The sequence below is a fragment of the Plectropomus leopardus genome, chromosome 12 (genome assembly GCF_008729295.1).
Source record: "Plectropomus leopardus isolate mb chromosome 12, YSFRI_Pleo_2.0, whole genome shotgun sequence".
NCBI classification, from domain to species: domain Eukaryota; kingdom Metazoa; phylum Chordata; class Actinopteri; order Perciformes; family Serranidae; genus Plectropomus; species Plectropomus leopardus.
The window spans coordinates 32,995,080-33,022,569 of NC_056474.1; the positions used below are offsets into that span (position 1 = coordinate 32,995,080).

Consider the following 27,490-nt stretch of genomic DNA (forward strand, 5'->3'; position numbering starts at 1 on the left):
AGAGGCTGTCAACTTTGCATGCGAAAGCCCTTCTCTAATTAGAACCCTGTAATCTGATTTGAGATCGGTGCTCCTTGGCCTGATATGCTGGTGAACATGACTGCAGCAGTGACAGCAGTCATTCACACTGAGTAAACACTAAACATCACTCTCAGACGTCTGGAATAAATGACGATAATGTGAAAGAGCAGACGTTGCGTCAGCTGTTCCCTTCCAGTGTTTCAGTGTTTCATAGAGCAGATGCATGTTTCCTGCTCAGCTAATATAAGGGTAAAGAACTGAGCTAATTATGTTTATTGGACAAAATGAAGCTTTGGCCCCAAGTGGAAAAATCTTGATTATATTTTTGTCATTTCACTCGGGCTCTGACATCACAGGGTCGAGGCAAGGACCAATCCAATCATTTGATTAATAATTAATTTTGATGAAGCAAAAAGTTTGTTGAAGATGTACTGATATTACAGCCTGGCAGTTACTCTGTGAAGGATAGCTGCCATCAAGACCCTAACTCAGTCCATTAACCCTTTGAAACCTGGGTAAATTGGCTTTATTTCTTTCAGAAACATTTGAAGAAGGCAATGAGCAATGAAAGGAGAAATTAATTTTGTGCCAGAAAAATACCTGAAAATTAGCCAAATTAGCCAAAACCCTCCAAACAAACAAACAAACCAGAAAACAACGATGACAAAGTGAAAACAAACACACACAACATAAAAAACAAGGAGATGACCTGAAAAATCCTTAAAAATTGTAAATATTCTGTAAATAATTTAAAATACATAATTATGAGAATGAATATAGTTATCTGAACATTTTCCCAAGCTGTCTAAAATGATATTTGACATTTTTGAAAGAAATTGCTCCAATCCCCAATCCCCATCCTCCGGCAAAAAAAAAGACATATATATTACTCACCAATACCAACCCAAAGGTTATATCACTGGATCAAGACACTGACACTGAAACTGCTCACTTGTCACGGAGGTAGCACAGCTGTCATCATGAGACATTCTTTGTTGACATGACAACAGTTGGTTTTATGGTCAAATGTCTCCACAGTCAGTAATGAACTTTGATGCATAACATTATTATCTTTTTCTTTCATTGCAGGTGTATAATCTGAGGACTGAAGTGAAGAGAAGAAAAGGTGGTCCTCTTGGCTCCTCTACAAACTCCAAATATCACCTGGAAATCACAAAAACAGACCAAAGACATTTTATTCTCAACACAAGCCTTTGCACAAAACCTCAGACTGTTCACTGCTTCATCCAACAGAATGATCTGCAGCAACTCTCACACATCAGCAGTGGCAGGAAGTTTACAAGTTCCGTTCATCACCTTGGATCAGATTGGAATTTAAACACTTTATCAGATGCTCGCCTGCAAGGAACATTCAGGTTTGGATGCATGTCTATTTCCAACGTGGGATTAACCAGCATTTTGAACTTTCCACAAGCTTTTTTACCAGCGATCCTCCCTGATGATCACAAGGGAATATGTCACTCTGTTTCTGCTGGGCTCCTGCTTCCTGTTGGACTGCAGCTCCCAAAACCCCCTGAAGGTTCTGCCCCAGAGCAAAACGAAGGCTGCAGTGATGTCAGCTAGGGGAGGGGCTGGAGCTAAGCCTGTGAGATCATCTCTGGAGGAAGTGACATCATTAGAGGGCAGGACGAGGCTGAGGAGACACGGGAGGTCGAGGGTGCAGCGTACAAAAAGAGGATGGGTGTGGAACCAGTTCTTTGTGCTGGAGGAGTACATGGGATCTGAACCTCAGTATGTTGGGAAAGTGAGTAAATGTTCACATCTGACCTTTAAAGTTTGTCTACCAGCTTCAACTGTAGTGCAGCTTTAAAACTGAGGGGGCCATTAAAAGGTTAATAGAAAGGACACAGACAGGCTGTATGTAACATCATAGAATCACATAGTAGGATTGTAAAGTTAAATTCAGTAAACAGGAAATGCCTGCTGTTGTTCCGTTGCTTGTTTACCATCTGTTTTTGAAAATACATCAGTTCTGCCTGCATAGTTCAGACTTGATTTATGTCTACAAACTGTATGACAGTCCTGCCACTTAAAGGTGAAAGGAAAAAATACAAAGTGATCTTGCTTGATTAACCAATATTGTGTGGTGATTAACATATGGTATATTTTGAAAGTCAAGCCAATGGCCATTTAACATTGTATCCGCAAACCACAATTCCTCTGTGATTCACCTCCCAGAAATCCCTCATAGGTGGCTGCTCCCACTAAAAGGGGCTTGCCTTTCCATTATCACTCCATAACATGCCTACGTGGCCTTGGATTGGAAATAATGACTGCTAGTGTGGTCTGCTGCAATAGAAATAAAGCTACTAATGTTTTGAACATCCATGACCATGCTTCTAGGAATGTTATTGACAGAGGAGAAATTGCATAACATCAATGGAAATTATAGCTTTGGCTTTGGTAACACAGTTATCTCACAATCATGTTTTCAGTCATATTCTGTAACCGCTTGTTCTCATAAGGGTCGCAGGGGGGTTGGAGCCAATCCCAGCTGTCATCGGGTGGAAGCTGGGGTACACCCTGGACAGGTCGCCAGACTATCGCAGGGCTGACACATAGAGACAGACAACCACACATGCTCACAGTCACACCTAAGGGCAATTTAGAGTCACCAATCAACCTGACCTGCATGTCTTTGGACTGTGGGAGGAAACTGGAGACCCCGGAGAGAACCCACGCAGACATGGGGAGAACATGCAAACTTGTGTGAGTCTTCTCTGTGAAGACAGTGCCTCCATGATCAATGGCTGCATCGCTTAGTCATTCAGGACAACACTGGAGGTCAAAGGACCCAGTCAGGGTACACTTTTGACAAAAAGTTTATCCAGCCAAACCATTCAATAATATCTCTGGGCCTGTTTACAACCATTATTAACATGTGTCCTAGGTGATTACATTACAAGTGGGAAACTCTAAGTGCAGGTTTAAATGCACCCAATGTGTGCTCACCACATCTTGAGATCCAATCACTCAGTCCACATCCAAGCCTCATTCTCACTGCACAGAAAAGCTGCTATCATCCGGTGCTAACGTCTATATTGCAGTGTTAGAGTGTACAATCTACATTGACACTCGGGTCAAATGACTTGTCACAGGGGTTTATCGGCTCCATCTCTTATCTGCATTGATTGGAACACAACACCTAAGTGAAAGCGTTAACTTCAGCTCCTTAACCAGCAAGGTCTAATTATGCTATTACTTACTACTTACTATCCATCTTCACCTAAGCAGTGCTCGAACATCAATCTGAATAAGTCTGCACCAAGTCTGAAAGAGAGACTGGGTAAGAAAGAGATATCTCAAAAGAAGTAACCACTGCAAAGTCTTACAGACCTCTGTCCATGCAGCTTTCTTCTGTTAACAAACCTGTTTTCCAACATTGAATGGACACACCAAAACAATCCACACACACAGAAAGACATACTCATCTGCTGCAGAGCTGTGTACACAGCTTCCCTACTTATAATGAGAAAGCAGTCTATAGCCTATTTTTAGCAAGTTTTATTGTGTTTGAAAAAAGCTGCATGCACTTACTTTTGGAGGGAAAGGGGTATCAGAGATGGTTTCAGCCATATATTGCAGCAGAGCATGTCTATAGATGTTTCCTGAGCCACGTTGAAGTAGTGCCTCCTCAACTGATGTCACCCACCAGATAAGCATACTCTCTGTTGCTGGCTGCTGGTAGAAGGATGGTCAGTTCAACCAATGTCTGGTTGGCAGAAGCCAACACAATAGCAGCTGTTAAATAGCCTCAAGCAGCACACAACAGCATCGAAATGGCTTGAAATGTTTATGGTTTGTTTACGATTATGTAATGTTAGCTGTGTGATGCTAACAGGTAGCCTTTTCACTGTTTGTGTGTCTCACCAGCTGGAGGCAGAGAGACCACATTGTGTACTGGTCTAATGATAAACAGAGCGAGAGAGAGAGAGAGAGAGAAAGAGAGAGAGAGAGAGAGGGGAGCAAGGTGGGGGCGAACAAATGAATGTGTGCGTGCAGGTCTACAGTGAAGTATGTTTATACCCATTTAAAATATTAATGCTGTAAATGTGGTGATGGCATGACAAACTTTTCACCAGTTAAAAATAACAAAGCATTTGGTCTTTGCAAATGGAAATGATGTACAGGTTTTTGCATTTAGAGCAGGGAAGTAAGATCAGATCACAAGTGGTCAATTGACACACATGGAGAAATCTCATTTTTCACATATAACACATATCTATTGTGATTAAAGCAGCAGTTAAGAAAATGAATTAATGAGAATTGTAGAAATATGAAATGGCACACTCCAGGCTTTAATACTGTCCGCTTAAGCATGTAGGCCCAGTTTTACAATTGTCCAACGATATGAAGGCTTAGTGCCTTTGGAGAGTCAGGCAGGCTTCAGGCTTCTTGTGTCATTCAGAAAGCAGTACCCAAAGCTCATGGAGCTTACCGGTCTTTCTACAATACACAGACAAATGTGCATAGTTTGCATAAGTGCAGGATAAATCATTGCACACCCGGCAAAGCTGCATCCTGGAATACCACATATTAGATGGATTAATACAATCACAGTATTATTTTGTTAGCTGGTATAGGTTTGTTTTTAGAAGTTGGGGATACAATTAAGTCTTGGATTCCCCAACCAGACAAAAAAATGGTCGTTATGTCTTTCATAACTACTAAAAATGAAACTTGAAAATATTCTTTGCATCTCTTACACAGACCAAAGCTACAACTGAATAATTGCTTATTGAACACTTTCCTGTGCTGCCTTATGCCCAAGCTACACTGCTTGTTTGAGCAGTGTATGACCACCGCAGTGCTTATGTTAACAGGTCAGAGCAGCCACACTGCCTTCACTACAGTGCTGCTCAAGTGCTGCTGCATCTAGAGAAACGGAGTGTCACCATTTTTTCCACATGATGTGTGCAGTTTTCAACAGAAATAGACAGTGAACATGGTCGTTTGATAGTCATACTGACTTTATACCACCTCTCACTACAGTTTCAATGTCTTAATCTGTCACAGACATGAGGAAATACAAATACTCAACCTTTCCTGTTGCTGTTTTAAAATAAAAGCCTTGACAACAATATTGTTGACACATCATGTAGACCTCCCGACAAGCACTGATGGAGTATCTTGGCAGCTAATATCTTAGCCTCTGTGGCCTCAGAAGAAACTCTAAATCTAGGATCAAGAAAAAAAAAAAAACTCGGTGTTGCTGTGAGCTCATAAACATGATTGACTCAATGTCATTGGACATCCAGGGTCAACCTTTGGCTACGGAGTCTGTCTGAGAATCAGGGAAGCGTGCTCAGCAGACAGTGCAGACACACTCTTCATTGAAATAATGGCCTTGCTCTATACAGTGTCACACTTGACGGCAGGGTCATAAATATTGGGACAGGACTAATATACTGGAGCTGAGGAATAGACTGCTGGGACAGTAGGAGTGGCATCAATCTAAGTTGTCTGCTGTCCTGTTCTCAGTAAAATACTCAAGTTCAAGTTCAAGAAATAATTGAGTCATTGTTAAAGTAGTTTGGTAATTGAAGAATCTGTCAAACAGGCTAACATATATAAAATCACCACCTTTTTGTTGAAATCCACGTTAAAATCTTAGTGAGATCTGAAATAATTTGCAGCCAAGACAGCAAAATATTCTTTGCTGTGTTATTTCTAATCATCTCGCGAGAGAAGAGTCAGAGTTAGTTTTAAGAAGCTATTTCCCTCACCAACTCCAATTGATGTCCCTGACAGTATAAAGTGGAGCTCAGAACGGCTCTGTAGATGTCATCAGTTTTGCAGACATCTTTGCAACAACTCCACCAACTTGACCACTTCAATAGACTGGCGGCAGCTCATGAGCTAACATTACAGTGTGCGATTTGATGTGCTGAGAGGCTGTTCCCTTATATGTTGATAACTGAGTTAGCCTCATTTGACTGTTGTTGAATAATTGATTGATTGAGTAATAATAAGTCTTAGTTCTTGAAATATAGCTGAAGAATTGACAGTTGTTGGTGTCTTTATTCAGTGAACTTGATCAAGACCTGGATGAAGACTTCGCAAGCCGGAACCCACACATACACTTGGTCTTTTTTATTAGACAAGCCTAGATTCATTTAATTATGGTTTTAGATGAGCTTGTTTAAGTCATGGATGCATTATTCAATTAATGTGGTGTAATGATCACAATTTCATGAGACAATTAATAGTTAACAGATACTGGTACTGGTATATGCATACAGTCACATATACATGGTATATAGTCTACATATAAACAGGCTATCACATTTAGACTGTGATACTCTGTTTTTGGTTGTTATATCTTTGCTCTCTCTCTCTCTCTCTATCTATTTTCCTTTATTTGAAAGGACTATCTTATCTACTTTGACTGTATGCTTAAGTACCTCTTGTGGTTCCAGTGATTCACAATTGTCCAAAAAAAAAAAAAAAACCTGACTCCTCACCCCTCTGAAGCAGCCAGAAGGGGCTGCAAGCTTTTTGGAAATCCGCTAAATACATCAAGCCCTTCTGTTGCAGGACGCAGTTTGGGCCTTTGTCATGGCTCAAAACTTACATCTGTAGAGAAGGTTGGCCTCAATTTGAACATGCAACATCTGCAGATTAATGCTTTGATTAAAGTTATGATCCACTAAAGCTAGGCATGAAGACACAAGCCGATAGGTGTTGGTGTATTTTTTATGTTTACAGCTCTAGGAATTGAAGGCCATTTATGTTTTTCAAAGTATCCTAAGTGCCTTACACTGGGTCTTTTACACCACAGTTTTTTGGTCCAAAGTTTCCCCTTTTTTGAAACCATTCTTTTGGACTTTCTTTTTTTTTCTTTACGTAGCCAAGTCAGTGTTGATACCAACTGTTCAGTTGTTCTGACCCAACAAAAAAAAAATTAAAAAAACCAGATGATTTCTCATGACAATAGTCCCCAAAGCTTGAATACATAGATACAACCAATCTGCTACAGCAAGAGAAGGATCCTTAAGCCATGCTAGCAGCAGGTACAGTGGAGTTTGAGCTAGAAGGTAGAAGGTAGATTTATCTCTCTTTCTTTTTTTTTTTTTTTTTTTTTTTTTTTTAATTTTTTAAAAATGTACAAAACAAAATTTCATTTGTCCTTGATCCTGCTACATCTTTGGAGTTGAAGGATGAATCAGCAGCTACTATGAAAATTCCATCCGGTTCCTTGTGCATGTTGTTGCTAGTGGCATCATCCAATTCCTGCAGCGCATTTTTTGAATTTGCATTTTGTGTGCAAATGGCTCCCAACAGGGTCTGTCTATTCAGTGCTACAGCTTGATCCAGGATATTAGGGGTTAACCATGTCCCTGTGAAGATGTGCGCAGAGTCTCTGATTTCCCGATGCTGAGTGAGCCTCAATCACAACTCGTCTGACTGGACATTAGCCAGAAGAAGGCTTGGTAGAGGAATAGCTCTCGGTCCAAGTCGGGTTAGTCTCGCCTTGATGCCAGCTCTCCTCCCTCTCTTCATCTGGCACTTTCGGTTTCGTTTCTTCCCTATGGTCTGACTGGCAGCTCAGCGTATGCAATTGGTGGGGATCCTCTTGCAGTTTACTGCATTCAGTCCAAACTCCATACAACTTTTGCCGATGTTGATAGGTGCTTCTCTATTGAGAAAAAAAGACATGCTTCAGATCCAATGTGTCCACTCAGTAACACGTCTGTCTGTTTCTGCTGTGCTCTCACAATCAACAACAGTCTGTGAGGTTCAGGTCATGCCTGATCCAATCAGCACTTTATAATCAATGCCAGCACCTTGTGCTGTAGTGCAGACACTATTTGCTTCCTGTCCACAGCAGCTGTGTTCTGTCCAGCTCTGCCAGCTTCACACACATCAGCACATCAATACTATCAGAGCTCCACTGCACATGTCTCCTTTTGATATACAGTATGAGCCTCATATAAACATCACAGCTCACAGGTGAAGTATTTTCTTCAACAAACAGTGATTTATTTGTAATGAAACTGAATGTAAAGAAATGAAATGCATGAAAGTATTGATCAGTACTATGTCCCTGAGAAATACGGTGTCAAGTAGGGTTGGGCTGGTGTAAAAAAATTCAGACTGGTTTGATACTAAACTAAACACCACACCAGACCAGTTAATTGAATTTTACCAAGTGTCACAGATGACTCAGCAGACACTGTGTCCCAACAGAAAGTGAGTATCAAACTATCACACACCAGAGCTCTCTGTCCACACTGAAGCCATTAAATATGCACCTCTGTTACTTCATCTAAACAAAACAAGGTCGCTGCGTGCTTGGGATCAGACTGGAGAGATGTAAACACTTGAAATATGTATTAGCAGCCTAATCGCTGTCTTCCAATGTTGTAAATCGGAAAACACACTTTTAATACGTATGACTCTTTACTGGAAATAACATACAAGAGAGCCAACAGCAAGTATGGCTGAAACTATCCCACCTGTCACTGGGCAAGTAGGACTATCACAGGACACCTACTAGATCAACGTATATCCAGTTTAATGTCAGAGAGAAAGAGAACAGTTTTCTGTTCTCCTGCAGGCTGCACTTATTTTTTCTAAAACCCTACATATGTTATATTTGGATGTGTAGTGATAATAATAATAATAAAAATAATATGTCTTCTTCTGTCTTCTTTTTCTTATTATTATTTGTATAATTATTATAAACCTTATTTATATAGCACCTCTCAAAACACAATAACAAAGTGCTTTACAATAAAATCACACATTTTAATCACAGGGAGAATTAAAAAAAAAATCAGTAAGTAAGTAATCAATTAAAATCAGTAAGCAAGCGATAAAATAAAGAGGCAACTCAGGAAATCAGGATGCTTTCTGATAGAAGTACGTTTTTAGGAGAGACTTAAACAAAGACAGTGACCCTTATCTCCTCAGCCAGGTTGTTACAGAACCATGGGACCTGACTGCAGAAGCTCTTCCCCCTTCAGTTTTCAGCCTGGACTCTCGAGCAGACAAAAGTCCCCTGCCAAAACATCTCAAACTGCAATGTGTTCTTTTGGTCCAGATGACAAGTTTGAACAGAGTTTCTCTGCTTCCTTGATAATCTTCCCACTGCTAACCTGCTAAGCTAATGAAGCAAAACAAAATTGATTTGGATCAAGGTTCTAAGGGGTTAAATAGAAAGATCCTTACAGCTAGTCCAACTGAAATCATATCCTGGGTGCAGGTTAGGGTGGAAGCTACCTCTATTTGTCTCTTTAGGGTAATTTTTTAATACATGATGATTTTCACATCATTTTTTCTATCTTGCTCCTTAAAGTCTCAATCTGCAGTCACTGTTTAGCCTGATCATAGAACAGTTTGGATGATGTAATGGCTGAGGTGATTGAATGAGACTTTTTTCTGTTTTGGAACCATGAGATTGTTAATAAAGTCTATACCTCTGTAAACTAAACAGTCTGGAGTCATGCTGTAATGCAACTGCATTTCCTGTGTCATCTGTGATTCATTTACCATAAAGGTTTAAGTGAGTAATGTTTACCTCCAGCAGCGTTTGTACATCAGGTGGATGACTCACACATACATTATCATGATGATGAAATAATGAACTGATACTCAGCAAATGCTTCCTCCACTTTGTTACATTCTGTCACTCCATGTGAGGGAGCACAGCACCTGACAGTGATGTGTGAATGAGTTGACTTATTAGCTGCATATAATATAACTCGCCTCGGCAGCACACATGCTTTATGCTCCACCAGAGATCACAGCATAGAGTGTTTGTTTTTTTTTTTTTGTTATTTTTTTAGGATTATTTTTTGGCATTTTTGCCTTTATTAGATAGGACAGATCAGCAGTGTGAAAGTGGGAGAGAGAGGGGATGACATGCAGCAAGGGGCTGCGAGCTGGACTGTTTTATGTCATTCATTTCTTGAAAACAAATGTGAAGGACACGTGAGGTATCATTCACATAGAAAACTGTAAAAACAGTTCATGGCAGAGATGTGTCTGCAATTGAACTGCCATAAATATGGTACAACAGTGAAATCTGGAGCTGGTGATGCACAGATATCCTGATTTTAAGGGTAAAATTCTGAGTATGCAGGATTCTTACAAGGCATTGGTTGTATCCTCATGGCTGAAAGCACTTATTGTAAATATCAACTGGATTCACAGGACCTCACCCCAGCTTTCCTTTGTTTTTTTGTGACTTTCTTTTTATCAATGGCACAGATTTAAAACACTGGTGACTCCACATGCACAAAACAAACAAACAAAAACAACACACACACACCAGGACAGAGAAAGGAAATAAGCTGATGTAAAGAGCTTAGCAAACTAGCAAGGTCTGAGGGCTGCTTATTCTATAGTTTAGGTATGTGGAGGTGGAGGAGGGAGCATTTTTGTCACTGTCAGTAGGCTCACCTCAAATTCCATGAAAAGATCTCAGAGCTGTTCAGCTGAACTAGAAGCATGAGCTTGGAACATTACATTACCTACACTGACATCTTCGATGTATAAAATGTGACATCTTCAGGCTGATAGGTGTGCATGATTGTTACAACACCAGCTGTTTTGATTGAGAATATACATATTTGTGGTTGTTAGGAGCAGAGAGGGTAAGTTAACATGCAAACATGTTTAAGCTGTAAAGTCCTCCACGGCAGAGTGGAAGGGTGACACGTGCAAGGCCTGGGGAGCCTGTATGACTGAGTAAACTCGGCTCCACTCGGGTTCCTGATTAATCTGCTGTTGGTGCTAAACGCAGGGTCACAGCTTGATTATCACCAGAGGAGGCAGGGCTGCGTGAAGGGAGGGTGGCAGAGGGAATCTGATGACCTTATGCCACGTGGAGTTTGAGTCGGGGCTCTTAGTGCTTAAACCTCTGGTTGGATTTGTGGATGCAGCCAGGTGGAGAAGATCATGGCAGACCTGTCCTGCTCAGACCAAAGGATCAACACAATTACAACGTAACACATGCACAGCTTGTAAGTTAACAAGTAGCCAAGGTGGGGCGCCCAGTAACTCAGTAGGTAGAGGCTATGTCCGCATTGCAGGGGTTGAGGGTACAATTCTAGCCTTGACCCTTGTCCTTTCAAATAAAGGAAAACTTTTCTTATTTTAAATTGACTGTATATTGTGTTGGTCATTTTCAAAGAAAACTCAGTAAAATCCATTTAAATTGCAGGTCGTAATGCAACAACATAGGAAAATTGCATAGGGGCTAAATACTCAAATGCAAGGCACTGTTTGCTGGAATTTATTTTGGTAAGCTTGTTGGACAAGACAGTACCCCAAAAACTTCTATTAAGCTTTTAAAATCTTAATAGAATGAAGATATTCAGGAACCTTTTGTTCAGTTTTGAATTACAGACAGGCATATGAAGATGAGCAGGGCAGAAGTAAAAAGGAGAGAGCAGTAAGGGAGTGAAGAAGACTGTGAGGAAGAAAATGTAAAATGCTCAGAGCACCTCCACAGGAACCATTCCTTCAGTCAGGGCAGCACATATTCACTGCACCCTGACTGGAGACTGTGCAAAGGTCATGTGCTGCGGATGCGTGCACACACACACACACACACACACACACACACACACACACACACACACACACACACACAGACAACCTAGATATTCTCGGTAGAGGTTGAGGTGGAAGCTCACAGGACCTGTGTCTTCACAGGTCATCTTTGACAAATAAGGTTGTATTTCCAGAATATAAGCCCAGCAGGACTCTGTGTTTATGTAAGTTGTATGTGTGTGTGTGTGTGTGTGTGTGTGTGTATTTAAATTGTGTTATCCAGCTCTTAACTCATTGAGTGTCAGTGCTATTATATAATGGAAAGTGGCTTGTGCCAGCTTTTCTGGCCATTTTGAGTCCTCTTTCAAGACCCAAAGAATGTTTTGTAAAAAGACTCTGAAAACATCAAATAGCTCAAATGAAAGAAGAAACTCTCTTTTTCGTCATGGAAAAAAAATGTTTGTTTGCACCTTGTTCCATTCTTGATTTATCTGAAATTAGAGGCTAGTTTCATCAAAAAGACCACTTTTTTTTCTAGAAAGCTGAGAAAAATGTATTTTTGTGAAAGGGAGTCTGTCAAGCAAAACAGTGATTTGACTGTTATGATTTTGCCTTCAGTGACATTAAAAACATCTGAAAATGGTATTACAAATGTTATTTTATTGTAAAAATAAATATGCAAAGTACAGCACAATGCAACAAATCATGGCCCCAGTTCAGAGAGCGAAAACCCACAAAATAGAACCATTCCTATTCCATTATTCCTACCTGCAGTGTTCGGGTGACCGGGCCTGCTTTGAACACTAATTTTTTCATTCGTATGTGAGTTCTTTTGTTTGCTTTTTATCTCATGTATTCATTTTTTTATTTAACACAAATGATTTTGTATTTTTGATAATATGTGTCTAAATTCATATTGATCATTATAAAACAAACAAAATGGCCCCTCTTGAGTATAAAAATAGTCTTTTAAAGGAACTTTACAGTCAGAATTTGTCAAAAGGAAATTACACTATACGATCAGACAAATATTGAAATGTATTTTTCTTTATGTTTTTGTGAAATAACTGTATGAATGTATTAAAACATGCATTAGTTCAGATGGCTAGTGGCCCTGCTGAGGAGAGGTGTGCATGTTTATACCCAGTCATATGAAGTTGCTTTACTGAATTTATTTCATTTTGTGCAGAGTTGGCATGCAAATAAATCCTGCTCCAGTGGCAAGAGAGCTATGGTCCCCGTTTCATCCTTCTACACAACACAACGCAGAGAATCATTGTAGTGAGACAAGAGTGTCAGGCCAGACCGGGCTACATAGGGCTGTTCTTGTCTGAATGTGGTCTATGTCTGGTCCTCAGTGAATTCTGGAGTGGTTTGTTGGTGGTGAGAGTATGTTCTGACCCTGATCTCACTAAATAGCGAGTTGTGCTTGTTGCATGCTTGACTGTGGATGAGTGGAACTAGCTGGCTGTGGAATGAATTGAAGTCTGACCTTGACAGATCATCTTGTTGATATCTGAGCCAACTGGGGTAACTTCTATCTTACATGGTGGTCTGTGCGTTCCATTTGCTGATGCCTTTGCAGCGGCTAGATTTGATTCCGGCCTGTGACCCTTTGTGGTGTATCGTTCCCCCTCCCACATTTCCTGTCAATCTATAACTGTCCTTTCATCAAAGGGAAAACTCTCCTGTAACACCCATTAATATAATAACAGCCCACAAACGTAATAGACCACAAACATAATACAAATCTGCAGCTTTAATTGTAATAATCCCGCAAATATAATACATTTCCCACAAATTTAATAACTATTACATTTGCAGGGATTTGCTACGGTTGTGGGAAGGTGAAAATCTTAAGCTTTCACAATTGTAATAATTTCCCACAAATGCAATATGAAAATGGAAAATTATTGGTCATTGTTGTTTATTTATTTACTCATAGACCTGCCAATGGGTTTAAGTCAGCTCACAGAAAATACTACAGGTTATTTGTCTTAAACTGTGTGGATTTTTCTTTAAGATAAACTACTGATGTTAGCACTGTTAGTGGATTGTCTTCTCCTCCTCACCCTGTTTATCTCTTCTTGACCTTGGATCATAAATGATTTTTAATCTACAACATGTAAACATGCAGCATAAAAGTGTCAGTTCTTATTCCCAACTCATCAAATACCACCGCTTGGTCAGTGATTTTGGCATCAGACACGCCAAAAGCAACCTTTAGCGTTGGCATGATAGATGTCAGTTTAAAACACTTCCAGTAATGATGTAATAAAAAAATCTAAAAAAGTCCCTATAGAGTGGGCAGGAGGGGTGGTGGATAGGTCTAAAAGACCCCGGACTTTCAGCCAGGAGCCAATGTTCACTTCTTGTGTGAATGTTAAGTCAAACCATGATGTTTTTTTGTTTCTTCTAAACCTAACAATGTTGCTCATATAAATACAAGGTGTTTTACCAATGTGCTTTTTTTAAAAACTGTAAGCTTCTAATGAGCAGACACTTTACATTTTCAGTAAAAGCAGGAGTTGTTTTTCTTTTTCTTTTTTTTTTTTGTATTTTGTAAGACACTGTCTTTAACCCTTTGAAGCCAGAGCAAATCGGCTTGATTTCTGTCAAAAACACGGAAAGAAACCAATGAACAACTTGACAAGAAATGACCCTCAAGAATTTGTAAAAATCAAATCAAATTAAAAGAAAGAAAGGCAAAAGAACAAAAAAAAGAAAATACCTGAAAAAGTGCTAGTATGAAAAATATATATATATTCTAATAAATATGTACTTCAGGTAACCTAACGCAGCAGAGAGAAGAGAGAGAACTGATGTAGAACCAGGTCTCAAAGAGTCAAAAGGACAAATTCAAATTGACACACCATCCCTGAATGTCAACAACAGATGCATGAGAATACCCGCACATCATATGTGGATGTGAAAGATCACTGGCCAAGTGGTGGTATGTGACAACTTTAGAATGTGTTGCATAAAACAGAAATGAATGAATAAATAAATAAACCCAAGTTACACAATGGCTTTAATTTGAGATCTTTCTCCTTATGGTTCCCTTCCTAACACAGCACAGTTGGTTGTGTTGGTGCAGTCACTGAGTTTGTTTGTCTCCCAGCAGGATGTGTGTGCAGCTCTTGTGGCCTTTTGGGGCAGAGATATATTACCTTCTATCTGTCATTACATATGACTGCCTGACCTTTGCAGTGGCACTCCCATCTGTCACTGCAGGCCATGACTGTTCAACTAAAGGAGCATTCCAGGTCAGATTGTCAGGTCATCAGCATTCATCACAAGCAAGCATGACTTTAAAGTCAAGATTATTCACATGTAGAACTACCAACAGCAACATATATCATAGTGAGAAATACGTGCACTTATTAAAGCACAATAAACATTTGAAATACTCTTGAATAAGTGATCATTCTACTGTGTTGTACCCAATCAAAACCAGGATAGCTGGGGTTTTTTTTTTAATTTTTTTTTTTTTTAGCAAAGTCAGCACAAAATATCAGGATTCATTTCTGAAATCATTCCACAAGCGTCCAGCTCATCACTGTCCCCTCCTGTTTTGACTGACTCAAAGAATAGATGACGCTGATTAAACAGTGAGATGAAGTGATGTAAGTTGGTGTAAGGATGCTGCTGCTTTGAGAGACTCCTAATTAGATATGTGTCAGAGCTGCTGTCTGTGCTGCTGTGTGAAGCTGATAATAATAATTTATTGAATATCATTTATTAATGCAATGATCCATTCCTTTCAGGGTGAAATATTGAAAGTCATTAGTTAACTATCCTTCATATTAAAGTTGTTTGCATGACTTGCGGTCTGTCTCAGTTGCAGGGAATGTTGCTCACTAATACAACACACAGGCTCACCTATAAACATCAAGTAACCCTTTAAAACCTGAGCAAAGTTTGATTTATTTCAAAAACATAGGGGGAAGGCAACAAGCAATTTAACAAGACATGGGCCCAAAATTGGCAAAAAACTTTTATTATATTTTTTCTGTAACATAACTGTAAATATAAAGATATTATAAAATAATCATAGATATAGTCCTATGGATATCTATAATTATTCTTCTTGATTATTTTTTTATAATCCCCCCTATATTTAAAAGGTTTTTTTAGGTCAAGTTTCTTTAATTTTTAGGACTGTTTTGCCAAGTTGCTCTTTTTTTCTCTCTGTTTTTTCAAAAGAAATCAAACCAATTTGCTCACTTTTCAAAGGGGACAATAGCTTGTGAAAGGCACCTGAACTGAAAACTGATGTCAATCCAGGTTTCACAGGGTTACAGTTGATCATTTTTACATAAAAAAGCTCAAAATCCAATTTCACAATTGAGAGTTTCGTGTACAATTTGGAACAAACTGCCACAAATTGTTATTCATCTATAGATAATTTCCACATGTCCCAATTCAGTCCACCAACGGGAGTTCACTAATGACTTGGATTTGTCATATAAAAGGTAATGAGGCCTTTCATTATGAAGATATGAAGATCCTTTGGCAGTTTAGGAAAACCTCCCAGACAGCTAGTGATTATTAAAGGAAAATTCACTGTGACCTTGTTGTTTAGTTGATATGTTTGTATGCATGTAATACAGTCAAACAGATCCAGTGGAGTTAAATGCACACACTGCAGTGAGCAGTACAATATATGACCTGAAAAAAAAAATAAAATAAACATGTTCCATAACAGGTGGTTTTCAAGCCAATTAATCCAAAAACCAAACCAAAACAAAACAAAAGTCTAAATTTGAATGAATCTGTATCCAGAAATCTGGGGACAGATATGGGCAGGTTCAAGGTACACTCCAAAATACACCACTCCCAAACTGCAACTGTTAAACAGCAAACAAAATGTTCAATATGAAAACAAAGCTTTATGTTTAGTCAGGAATTGACAGTTTTTAGCTTGCTGCTTTCTTGCTGAATTGATGCTTGAAGATTAAACTCTGCTGCGTCAATCAGTTTGTTTTTTTGTGTTGTTGTGTGTTTTACAAATAAAAGCGATGGATGCAGCAGTAGAGCAACAGCCACTGTGTTCAGAGAGGTAAAATTACTGCTTTGAAAAGAGAGATACAGATAAGTTTCACTTTTAGTTCAGTTCCCTGTCAGAAAGGTCTGTCTGTTTGGAAGTGTGGAGGTACTGAGCACACCGCTGGATAAATGAGACTCGGATTCTACTACATGAGCTCTAAGAGTTTGTACACAGATGGTTTGATATAGTTGAGCTGCTTTTTAACACAGTCAGCTATGACTTCAATTCATCTATACTTTACTCTGTTTCGTATTCTTCATTCATATGCAGGATGTGAGAAAAACAAAGAGAGTAAACTTTGGATAATTTGCCTGCTGCTCTAATCAGATATTACTCTAACGCATAAGTTTAACCAGAACTCAAGCAGTACCAAAAGCAGCTGACATGATTCCTATTGTGTTTTCACTTTCCAAAAGATCTCGTTCCATTGTATTGAAGGGGCATGTGTTAGTTAACCACCACATGCTTTACAACACTGACATGATGACTTCCACAACAGAAAATGTGCATAAAATATGTCTTAAGCCAAAAACATACATAATAATAAACAGAATAATCGGTAGGTTGGCAGTTTGATCCCTGGCTCCTCCAGTCGACATGTCAAAGTATCCTTGGGCAAGATAATGAACCCCAAATCGCTCCTGATAGGTGATCCATTGCTGCTTGACTGTGTGTGAATGTATAAAAACTGAGTAGCCAGTGGCACTTTGTATGGTAGCCTCAGTTATAAGTACTGTATGTGATTGGGTAATTGTGGTGTCAAAGTGCTTTGAGTGGTCAAAATTATCAGAATAGCACTATGCAAGTGCAGGTTCTTTTACAGTTTATGTTCTCATCCCAAGTTGTCACATATTGCCACTTTGTAGTTGACTCTCGTGTCTACATATGACGTTTTAGGTCTCCTGTTTTTGTTGTGGGATGGCGCTACCATGATGTCAACGAATGTACTTGGTGGGATTATGCTGCATGTGGTTATGATTAAATACACAAGCACATGGCAACCAATGCCAGGACATCAACAAATGCACATCCTGACACTGACACTGAATTTTATGCAGACACAACAGGTTCCATTTGGCTGTGTTGTCAAGACAAGGCATCTGTGTGGGTATGAGCCCATATGCCAGCTGTTTGCTAGCATATATAATAACACCGCAGCCAGTGACATGGTTTGGTGTCGCAATCTTACACTAAAAGTACTGTCAAAGTGGCAGCATTTTATGAGTTTCCAATGAATCTGAAATGTTAATTAATTTTTGGTCTCTGTGGTGTTTTAAGAAGCTTCATTAGAGAAAACAAATGCTGAAAATGACCATAATTATTTTTTAACTGTTGAAGGTATTTAGTAAACACCACATGACCTTGACCTCATAAATAAATAATGTTTTACAGTGACTGATTGCTGCTGTACAGCAACACATCCAGGAGCTGTGCTTTAATGTCCTCTGCCTCTCTATGTATGTTTCCTGCTGCAGCTCCACACAGACATGGACCACGGAGACAATGCAGTCAAGTACACTCTGTCAGGAGAAGGAGCAGGGTCCATCTTCACCATCGATCAGACTACAGGAGACATTCATGCACTGGTGGGGCTGGACAGGTCAGTGCTCAATAATAACAAAACAGAAATACTTTTCAAAGTGTAATGTGGGTCTTCTGAGAGGGAAATAAACATCACCTAATTTTCACAGATTTATCTATATTATGGATATATGACTCACTGGGCCTCATGCAGCAACATTCCCTTAAATTTATCTTATATTTTCTCTTAAATATCTGGTGAGAGAAAATATAACAGAAGTCAACTCCAGATGCACCAAATGCTCATGACCACCCAAATCTGCTCTGACCAGCTGTTCTCTATGATCCTATTGATCATCACCTATTAGCACAGGTAATGCCCCCTAACACCATATAAGGGCAGGATAGTTGCCATGTGCAAAGACGCTAATTTAAACAAAGTAAATGTGACTTCAGGGAAATGTATTGAAGTATTAAAAGTAAAATTACAGATGCAAAAAGTAGTAAATCACAAATTAAATTGCCTAATTAGAAGAAAAAGCAACAAGTCATCATACATACAGTTCATATAAAAAGCTGGAACCATGGAATGGTTTTTTTTTGCATGGAAAATGACAAGTTTATAAAAAACAGTTGCCAATTAATTTTCTAATTAATCGGCTTACTGTTTAAGCTAAACTTTTGTGTTTTCCTTTTTTTTGTCTGTGAGCAAAAATCATGATTTGAAAAGTAGTTACCTAATAATAGTAGTGAGTCAAGTCAAGTCCATTTTATTTATAAAGCCCATTATCACAAAACACGGTTTGCAGCAGAGGGCTTTACAGCATACGACATCCCTCTGCCCTTAGACCCTCACATCACCTAAGGAAATACACCCGAAAAAGAACCCCTGTGACGGATCCCTCTTCCAGGACAGACAGACGTGCAATAGATCTTGTAAATAACAACTGAAATACAACCATGACAAAAAGGAAAGAGAAAGAGAGAGGGGAAGAGAGGGGGAGAGATGCACAGCGATAACGGAAACAGACACACGTCATATTACAATAACGATAGGTGTAAAATTACTAAATGCACTCTAAGATAATATTGTGGGTCTTGATAAGAGTCCCGTGTATAGTGGAGGCGTGGCTCATAATAATGGCAGTAGATGGTTGCGTCAAGCATGATCATGGAATTGGTGCAACCAAGACCCACAGCACAGGCATAGCCTCAGACAGGACTACAGCAGTGGCAAAACCAAGACCACGATCAGGACAAGCTGGGGGTACAGTATCAGTGCAGCTACAGCACGAGCACGACCAAAGGCACGGTGACAGCACCAGCACAGCTATCACCACGATCAAGTGCAGCCAAGGTTGCAGCCAGGATCCAGGAAAAATTAGGAAACAAGGGAGCAGGAATGCTTCGGAGTGGCAACAGAGTTAGCGTAATGCAGTAAACAGACACGAGGGGTTTCAGATGGAGTAAGAGAAGGAAAAGGAGCTCAGTGTATCACAGAAAGACCCCTGGCAGATTAAACCTACGTCAGCCTAACTAGGGGCTGGTCCAGGCAACCTGAGCCAGCCCTAATTATAAACTTTATCAAAGAGGAACGTCTTCAGTCTACCCTTAAGAGTGGAAACGGTGTCTGCCTCCCTGACCGACACTGGAAGATGGTTCCATAAAAGAGGAGCATGGTAGCTGAAGGATCTGGCTCCCATCCTACTTTTGGAGACTTTTGGAACCACAAGTAACCCTGCATTTTCAGAGTGTAGTGATCTTGAGGGTTCGTAAGGAACTATAAGCTGCAACAAATAGGCTGGAGCCTGACCATTTAGAGCTTTGTAAGTAAGGAGGAGGATTTTAAATTCAGTCCTGGATTTAACAGGGAGCCAGTGCAAAGAAGCTAACAGGAGAAATATGGTCCCTTTTCTTGGTTCCCGTTATTTCTTCCCGTTCCCGTTCCACAAGTTGGAGAGACCTAACAGATTTGTTGGGGCAACTGAATAATAGGGAGTTACAGTAATCCAGCCAAGAAGTGACAAATGCGTGTACTAATATTTCAGCATCTGTTTGAGACAAGATATGTCTCATTTTTGCAATGTTATGCAAGTGAAAGAAAGCAGTCCTAGAAGTTTGTTTTATATGGGAGGCAAAAGATAAATCTTGATCAAATAAAACTCTGAGGTTCCTTACAGTTGTGCTATAGGCCAAGGTAATGCCATCTAGAGAAATTACATCCTTAGAAAACAAGTTTCTGAGGTGTTTGGGGCCACTTCAGTTTTGTCTGAATTCAACATTTAAGAAATTACGGCTCATCCAGGCTTTTATGTCCTTAAGACATGTTTGGTTTCAAAGATAGATACAGTTGCGTATCATCAGCATAACAATGTAAATTAACAGAGTGTTTTCTAATTATGTTGCCTCGGGGAAGCATATACAAAATAAAAGGGATTAGTCCAAGCACACAACCTTGTGCCACTCCGAAGCAGACCTTAGTATGCACAGAGGACTGATCACTGATGTGAACAAACTGGGAACGATCTGATAAGTATGATTTAAACCAGCTTAAAGCCGTTCCTTTAAGGCCAATTAAGTGTTCCAGTCTGTGCAGTAAGAGTGGTAAAAGGTACAATATTTCCCTCTAAAGTGTAGTGGAGTAGAAGTGGAAAGTGGCATGAGATTAAAATACTCAGGTAACAGAAAAGTTATCTCAAATTTGTACTTTAGAACAGTTTTTGAGTAAATGTACTTAGTTACATTCCAGCACTGGTCAGCAGAGGGACACACAGTAACTGAAATACAGTAATTAGGATCAGTGCACCAAGTATAGTAGCCCTGAAAGTTACTAATCCAGTCATTCTAATTACTCTAAAACATAGTCTAATTTTGATTAAATAATATCCATGCATTTTTTAAATATTCCTCAAATGTATAACTTATTTTTCCTCGTGTTTGACAACAGTTTGTGGGCTGTGAAAGCAAGATGTTTTTCTCCTATTTTGGTACAAGCACTCTGGACCAAAGTTTTCTCTTTCCTAAGAGAAAAACAAAAACAATACATTGGTGAATCCCAGAAATCAATGGGATATGAGCAAAAATAAGAGAAAATTTGTTCATATATTGTTATCTTGCATAAAGCTCGCTGTATATTATATCACTAAAGCTACAAATAAAAGAATTCGTGTGGTGGCTGTGGCTCAGGAGACAGAGTGGGTCGCCCTCTAATGGAAAGGCTAGCGGTTTGATCCTCATCTTCTCCAGTGAACATGTCCAACTACCTTGAGCAAAATACTAAATCCCAAATGGCTCCAAATTGTGATTGCGTATGAATGTTAAGGAAGAAAAAAACAAAACAAAACAAAAACAAATTCTACATCCTTATGTTTCCATAAATATTTAATACGCTCTATGCTCTTTATCAGTCTTTTGAAACAGATGGAATTATTGCAGCTCCTCATCTTTGCTCACTTTGTGTGTCTGTTTAACAAAGATAATAAAAGCCACGTTTAAATAATGAGAGTGTGTAGCATGTCCAGCTAACCTTGCCGATCCTGCACATTAGTCCAGAGACTAGCTGGTATAATAAAGCTAACATCAGCTGGTTGAGCATGTTAATACCATGCTGCTTGCTGTGATGACTGTGGACAGCTGCTGTATAATTCACACATTAACAAGCTAATAGGCTTAAACAATCAGGCTGATGGGAAACAGACGAAGGGAGGAGGCAAGTTGTCACATGGGAGGAGAAAGGGTGGGAAACTCACTCACTTCCTCATAAGACCAAACAGTTCTCTTGTCTTCCAAAACTGGCCTTTATTGTTTTTCCAACTTTTTTTCTGTTCTTAGTAACATCTCAAAGGTTGGTGAAGTTGAGGTGACAAAAGTTTGGCTAACATAAACTCTGGATTGCTCTCCTCTTCCTCTCTCTAGGAAATCTGATTTTCATACCAACTGGTGGTTGATAGTTAAATCAGGCAAACATTACTTTTAAGTTGCATCCAGTAAGTCAGTGGTTAGCTGACTGAACGTACGAACGACTTGTTCCCCTGATTTCAGTCTTCCCTCAGCAGGCTTTGCTGTCTCTCTCTCTCCCCTTCTCTCAGTCATCATGCACAGATTTCTGATGTTAAACCTTGCCACCCCAATGTCACTGTTTCAGAGCAGAAGTCTACAAAGGCAAGCTCCACGGAGTCTGATATACCCGTTCCTCAACCCAGTACATCCTAAGGAGCTGCATTGCAGCCTAGTTGCCCAAGCACGTGCATTCAACCCGGCCTGGTACCATGGGAGACCGAGGCTTAAGTACTCTACATGGCTTGATGCGTGCTTCTGTTTTTGCTGTCGCAACTTCGGCACATCTGATGACAGAGATACAGTTTTCACCAAGCAAGGATTTAATAATTGGAAAAGTGCACTGGAGGAAGATAAGGGATTCAGCACGCATTTTGCCATGATCATGTGAAGAGTGCTGCAGCCTGGTCTTACATGCAACAAAGGGAGATCAACTGGCGAAACTATTGAAAACTTTCTGGGGCACACCCAGATTGAAATAATTAGATATTATGTGAAAAGTATTGCAGAAGTAGTGAAGGTCCTTGCTGTTAATGAGCTTCCTCTTCGTGGCAGCTTGGAAAGGGCACATAACGATGATGCTGAACAGGATTTTTCTGCTAGCCTCTTCCTAAAACATTTTTAAATACACTTTCTGGAAGGACCCCAAACTTAATGAAATTACGAAAAGTATTCCTCAAAATGCAAATTACACATCCAAAAAATTCAAAATGAAATAACTGACACACCAGCTAATTTAGTATTAAATGAGACTAAAATGAAGTTTAATAATGCAGATCATGAAGGGTTCAGCTTTAAAAGTGATGGAACTACAGACCGATGCAATGTGGAAAATCTGTCAACCATGATTAGGTTTGTGTGTGGTGGTATTTTCGAGGAACACCTGACTGGTCTGCTTGATCTGAGTCAGCTGGATAAAGAATTTATATCAACTGATATTCAAAAGCATCTTTCTGACTCAGGCTACAGTGCAGAGCAGATCATCAGTCAATGGTATGACTAGCTGCAGTTATGAGTGGATGAGGGCTGGTGCTCTGGCCTTGCTGCAAAAAAAGATAAGGTAAAAATATCCCCTATATCCACTAATTCAAGCATCAGCTGCACGTAGCAGTGTTCCATGCAATGCAGGCAGTCATGTGCCATTTTTTTTTTTTTTTTTGATCAGTCAGGATCACTGCACTCCTTTTTCCAACACTATTATGTGGCCAAAAACTATGATTTCCCCTCCCTGAAAGGCCTGCTCAAGATGTGGTGGACAAGTCACCATGATGTGACAAAGTGCCTCAATGAAAATCAGGATGCTATTCTCGGAATCCCCTCTGAGATTTTGGACGACAGTGCAGCAGCAGTGGATATATGCACAGAGGAAGCAGAGTTGTTGATGATGATGATGAGAAAGCACTATTTCTTTGAAATAGGAAGAATTCTCCTAAAAGTGCTTTTTGCCTTGAGGCCTGCAAATGCCATTCTACAGACACATTCTGTTGACCTGTGCCATGCTGGGGAGGTAGTCCGTGCATCTCTGCAGGCTCTCAGGGAGATTAGAGATGATGGCTCACTGAGTTTTGCGATGGAGAATTCTGCTCCAGCAGCCAAAAGGAAGAAAACAATGAGCTCTCAGCTCACAGGCAGTGTTGTACTGTTCACTGTGGGCCACTCCGAAACCACTGAGACTCCAAGCCAAGCTCTGAACAGAGCTCCTTTCAATATTCTGGACAAGGCCTTTGTGGAGATGGAGACCAGGTTTTCTCCCCCAGTCACCCTCTTTTCTTGATGTTTCCTTGTTGAGCCCCTGCAGATGCTGGGAGGTACTGCATGCAGTGACAGCCTTTCTAATGAGATCTGTGTTGAAAGTCATGTTGGAAAAAAAGTTAACCTCTGCTGTTGCAGACCTCTGCACTATTAGCAAACATCTCCAGAAACCTTTCCTGAGCTCCACTGTCTCTTTGTAACTGCACTAGTGGTTGGAGTATGTAGTGGACTGCCTTGGCGTGGTCTTTTCATTTTCCCTCTGGAAAACTCCACAGCTCAACTATCACTATACAGTTTTATGAACCCAGAGAACTTAACAGAGGGTTGTAAATTAACTCTGTTGAGACTCCCCTGCTGACATCTGCAAACAAATTCTGCTTTCAAGTCAGAAAAAGTGTCAAAACTGAAGCTTTGACACTTTCCTGTTAAAGATGTTGTAAGAGATGAGTGTTTTTGGAGGTCTTATCTATCACAACAGGGTGTTAAGACATCCAAATGACCTCCTGGGATCACTCAGACATGCAAGAATAGTTGTTTATCACCTTTCTTTGACACAAGGACTGACGTTGGGTGTAGAGGACTGAAGATACATTTCTACCAAGAATTTGAGCAAGTACAACAAAATAGATGATGATCCTCATTCTGAAATTCAATCCTCTGTCTACCTCTCCCTTTGCTGTCCCAATCCACACATACACCGTCTACCCTCTCAGGTCCTTTTTCCCCCCTTCTGAAATGACTAAAGGCAGGACATATGGTACACTCACACTGCATGAAAAGTCAGATTTTTGGGCCTGTAAATGCCCACGAATGTCCCTGATTCCTGGCAGTTTTCTGCCGTTCACTGCAAAGTTCACGGGTTGCAGAAACAGACTCCTGTGGGGGTAGGATGGGGGTGGGGGTCGGAGGGTGATTGGCTCTAATTAGCATATGAATGACACTCACATCTGACCCGGCTGGTTCCCCACAGACAACCACTGGATGAAACCAACCTCATTCGAAATGAAAATCACCTGTGATTGGACACTAAATCCCTCACTCATTGTAATCATCATTATTATTATTATTATTATTATTATTATTATTATTATTATTTTATTAATAGCAGTAGCATTACAATATTATCATTATTTATTTATTATTATTGTTATACATTTACTAAAGACTTTGGTCAAGACAGTACAATTCGTACTGCTCTATGGTGTGAACACAACACAGATATTATGGATAGACATTTCTGATTACATTCAGCACAGTGCATTCAGCTTTTTTCTTGAAATCTTACTTGCATCAGGTCATATTGCCTGTTTTTTCCCTTAGTCTTGGAGACATCGCACAGTTTTCTATAAAATACAAAAAAACAACATCAGAGTCACTTTGGTGAACAAATATATCCGGGCTTGAGCAGCAGGCATAGTCACTGTGGCGCATTACACATTTATATTTTTGAATTTTAACATTTAATTCACTCAGAGTCACTCACCTAATGTCTCCTCAGTGGTCGCTGTCCTGCCTGTCCTCCTCCTGCTGTATCACCTGTTTGTCATGAGAATCAGCTGCAGTGTCACAAGGCCGCTCGTTCAAAAAAATGATTCCAGCGCCTCTTCAACTGTTCACCATCATTTTGCCATCTTTTTAACCATGCTGAGCTCTGTCTTGCTGCTCTGTTATTTTGGATATGTTTTTTGGATATGTATGGTGGGCTATTAGCAGCTGTAGAAGAAGTTATACTGTTCTCTAACTAATACAGACTAGTGCAGGTGATGAAGAGTTGCAGGGTTGCAAAGTTGCATTATAAATTACGTTAACCCCCCCCCAAAAAAAAAAAACACACACACACTTTTTTGGTGTATATATCAATACCTATGTACCTGATTAGACTAAATTCACTGTTTTACTACACACACTACTACACACACACACACACACACACGCACACACACACCATTTGCATTTGTAAAGGTCATTTGTAAGTTGTCATTTACATGTGATTTATGTCAGTAAAGACATTCTTGGATTAATTTTAAGTAAACCCAAGATAATAATTTAAAAGTGCCTCCCTCTGTCCAAACGAACTGAATTACCTTGTTTTCCTTTCATTTGTTTAACTTCATTTATATGCCATATTTCTTCCTCTATTTACTCACCATTTCATTAGCCTAAATAAAAGGTTTAATTTATTGCAAAGTTGTCTGTGGATATTATTTCATGAGAGAAACATCTATGTATACAGTATAAATGGTACAGATTGTGAGATTGATTAAAGTAAGAACGTGTTTTGAAATGGTTATAATTTAAAATTAATTTTAATATAGAATGGCATCCTTTTTTATTTTAATGAGTGCAAACTCAAATTCTAACGTTGTTATTAATAACCGCTCCAAGTATCAGCAGCATGTGAGAGCTCTTTCTTCACTTTGTCCCCTGTCCTTACCCTGCACAATGTTGCATGAGAGAAAGAGACACTTTGTGATTCTGGCTCATGAGAAGGCCAAAACAACTGAGCTGGATATGGATGAATTTGATTTTTTTTAACACAAAGAAACAGAAGACTGATTTAAAATGAAATAAACTAGATACTGTTTAAAGTTGACTGTGAACATATTACTTTAGCTTTAGGTAAAACCTAGTCACTGGTGACTTATCCTCATCTCTTGCTGGCCCCCCATTCAAAGCAGTCTAGAATGGGGCCTGATAGATCACAGTGCTGGAGCTTATGCCCTGAAAATTTTGCGTGTTGCCTCGAATAAAATTTTAAAAGGGAAGGTTGTGAAGCTCGATAAGAAAATATCTGATGGTCACCACTGACTCAAGTTACAGCAGAATAAGCTGAAGGGAAAACAAAAACCTTAACCTTAACCTTCATTCCCATTACACTGAGAGCCATCCATCCTCATCTTCAGTGTCTGTTCATGCAGGGCAGTATGTGTGTGTTGTTAGTTGGTTTTTGATTTGAGCATCATTTGTAAGTTGGTATTTTTCTGCTCATTTATTGTCTGAGCTGAACACGTATAGAAGATAAAATCCACAGTGTTAGCATCAGCACAAGCTCACATCCAAATTATGTGGAAACCTAAATACCATCAACAGATACCGTGAAGCCTCTTCATTTAATCACCATGTAGTCTCTGCTGAGAGGACATATTAACATCAGTGCATGTGTGGTGCATGTTTACAGGGAGGAAAAGTCGTACTACACGCTGACTGCCCAGGCTGTTGACATCCACTCAGGCCTGCCTCTGGAGCCGCAGTCTGAGTTCATCATCAAGGTGCAGGACATCAATGACAACGAGCCACGATTCACTGATGGTCCCTACAGTGCCACTGTCCCCGAAATGTCTCCAACAGGTAAGACTGCTGAGACATGAGGACAAGAGCTGTCAATGAGTTTACATGAGGTCCCTCCTGATGTATGTATTGTTATCTTCTACATGAGCCAAACATTCAATGAGCTATGTCTATTTTCAAACAGAAAAACTGTGATAGGCTACAAAAATCTGTAACAAAATATCAAGTAAAGACAACTTGTCTCATTCCCAGCTTTGTCACCATGTGCAAAATGATGCT

At 39.7% G+C, this 27,490-nt stretch overlaps 1 protein-coding gene across 1 annotated transcript in view; it reads left to right on the forward strand.

Annotated features, from left to right (window-relative positions):
• The first annotated feature begins 1,480 nt into the window (after positions 1-1,480).
• The window catches only part of LOC121951323 (cadherin-12-like), a 109,686-nt gene continuing 83,676 nt past the window's right edge, over positions 1,481-27,490 (forward strand). The window contains exons 1-3 of the mRNA XM_042497600.1: positions 1,481-1,786; positions 18,070-18,194; positions 27,102-27,271. Of these exons, the coding sequence (XP_042353534.1) occupies positions 1,481-1,786; positions 18,070-18,194; positions 27,102-27,271 (601 nt within the window). The remainder of the gene's footprint in view (positions 1,787-18,069; positions 18,195-27,101; positions 27,272-27,490) is intronic.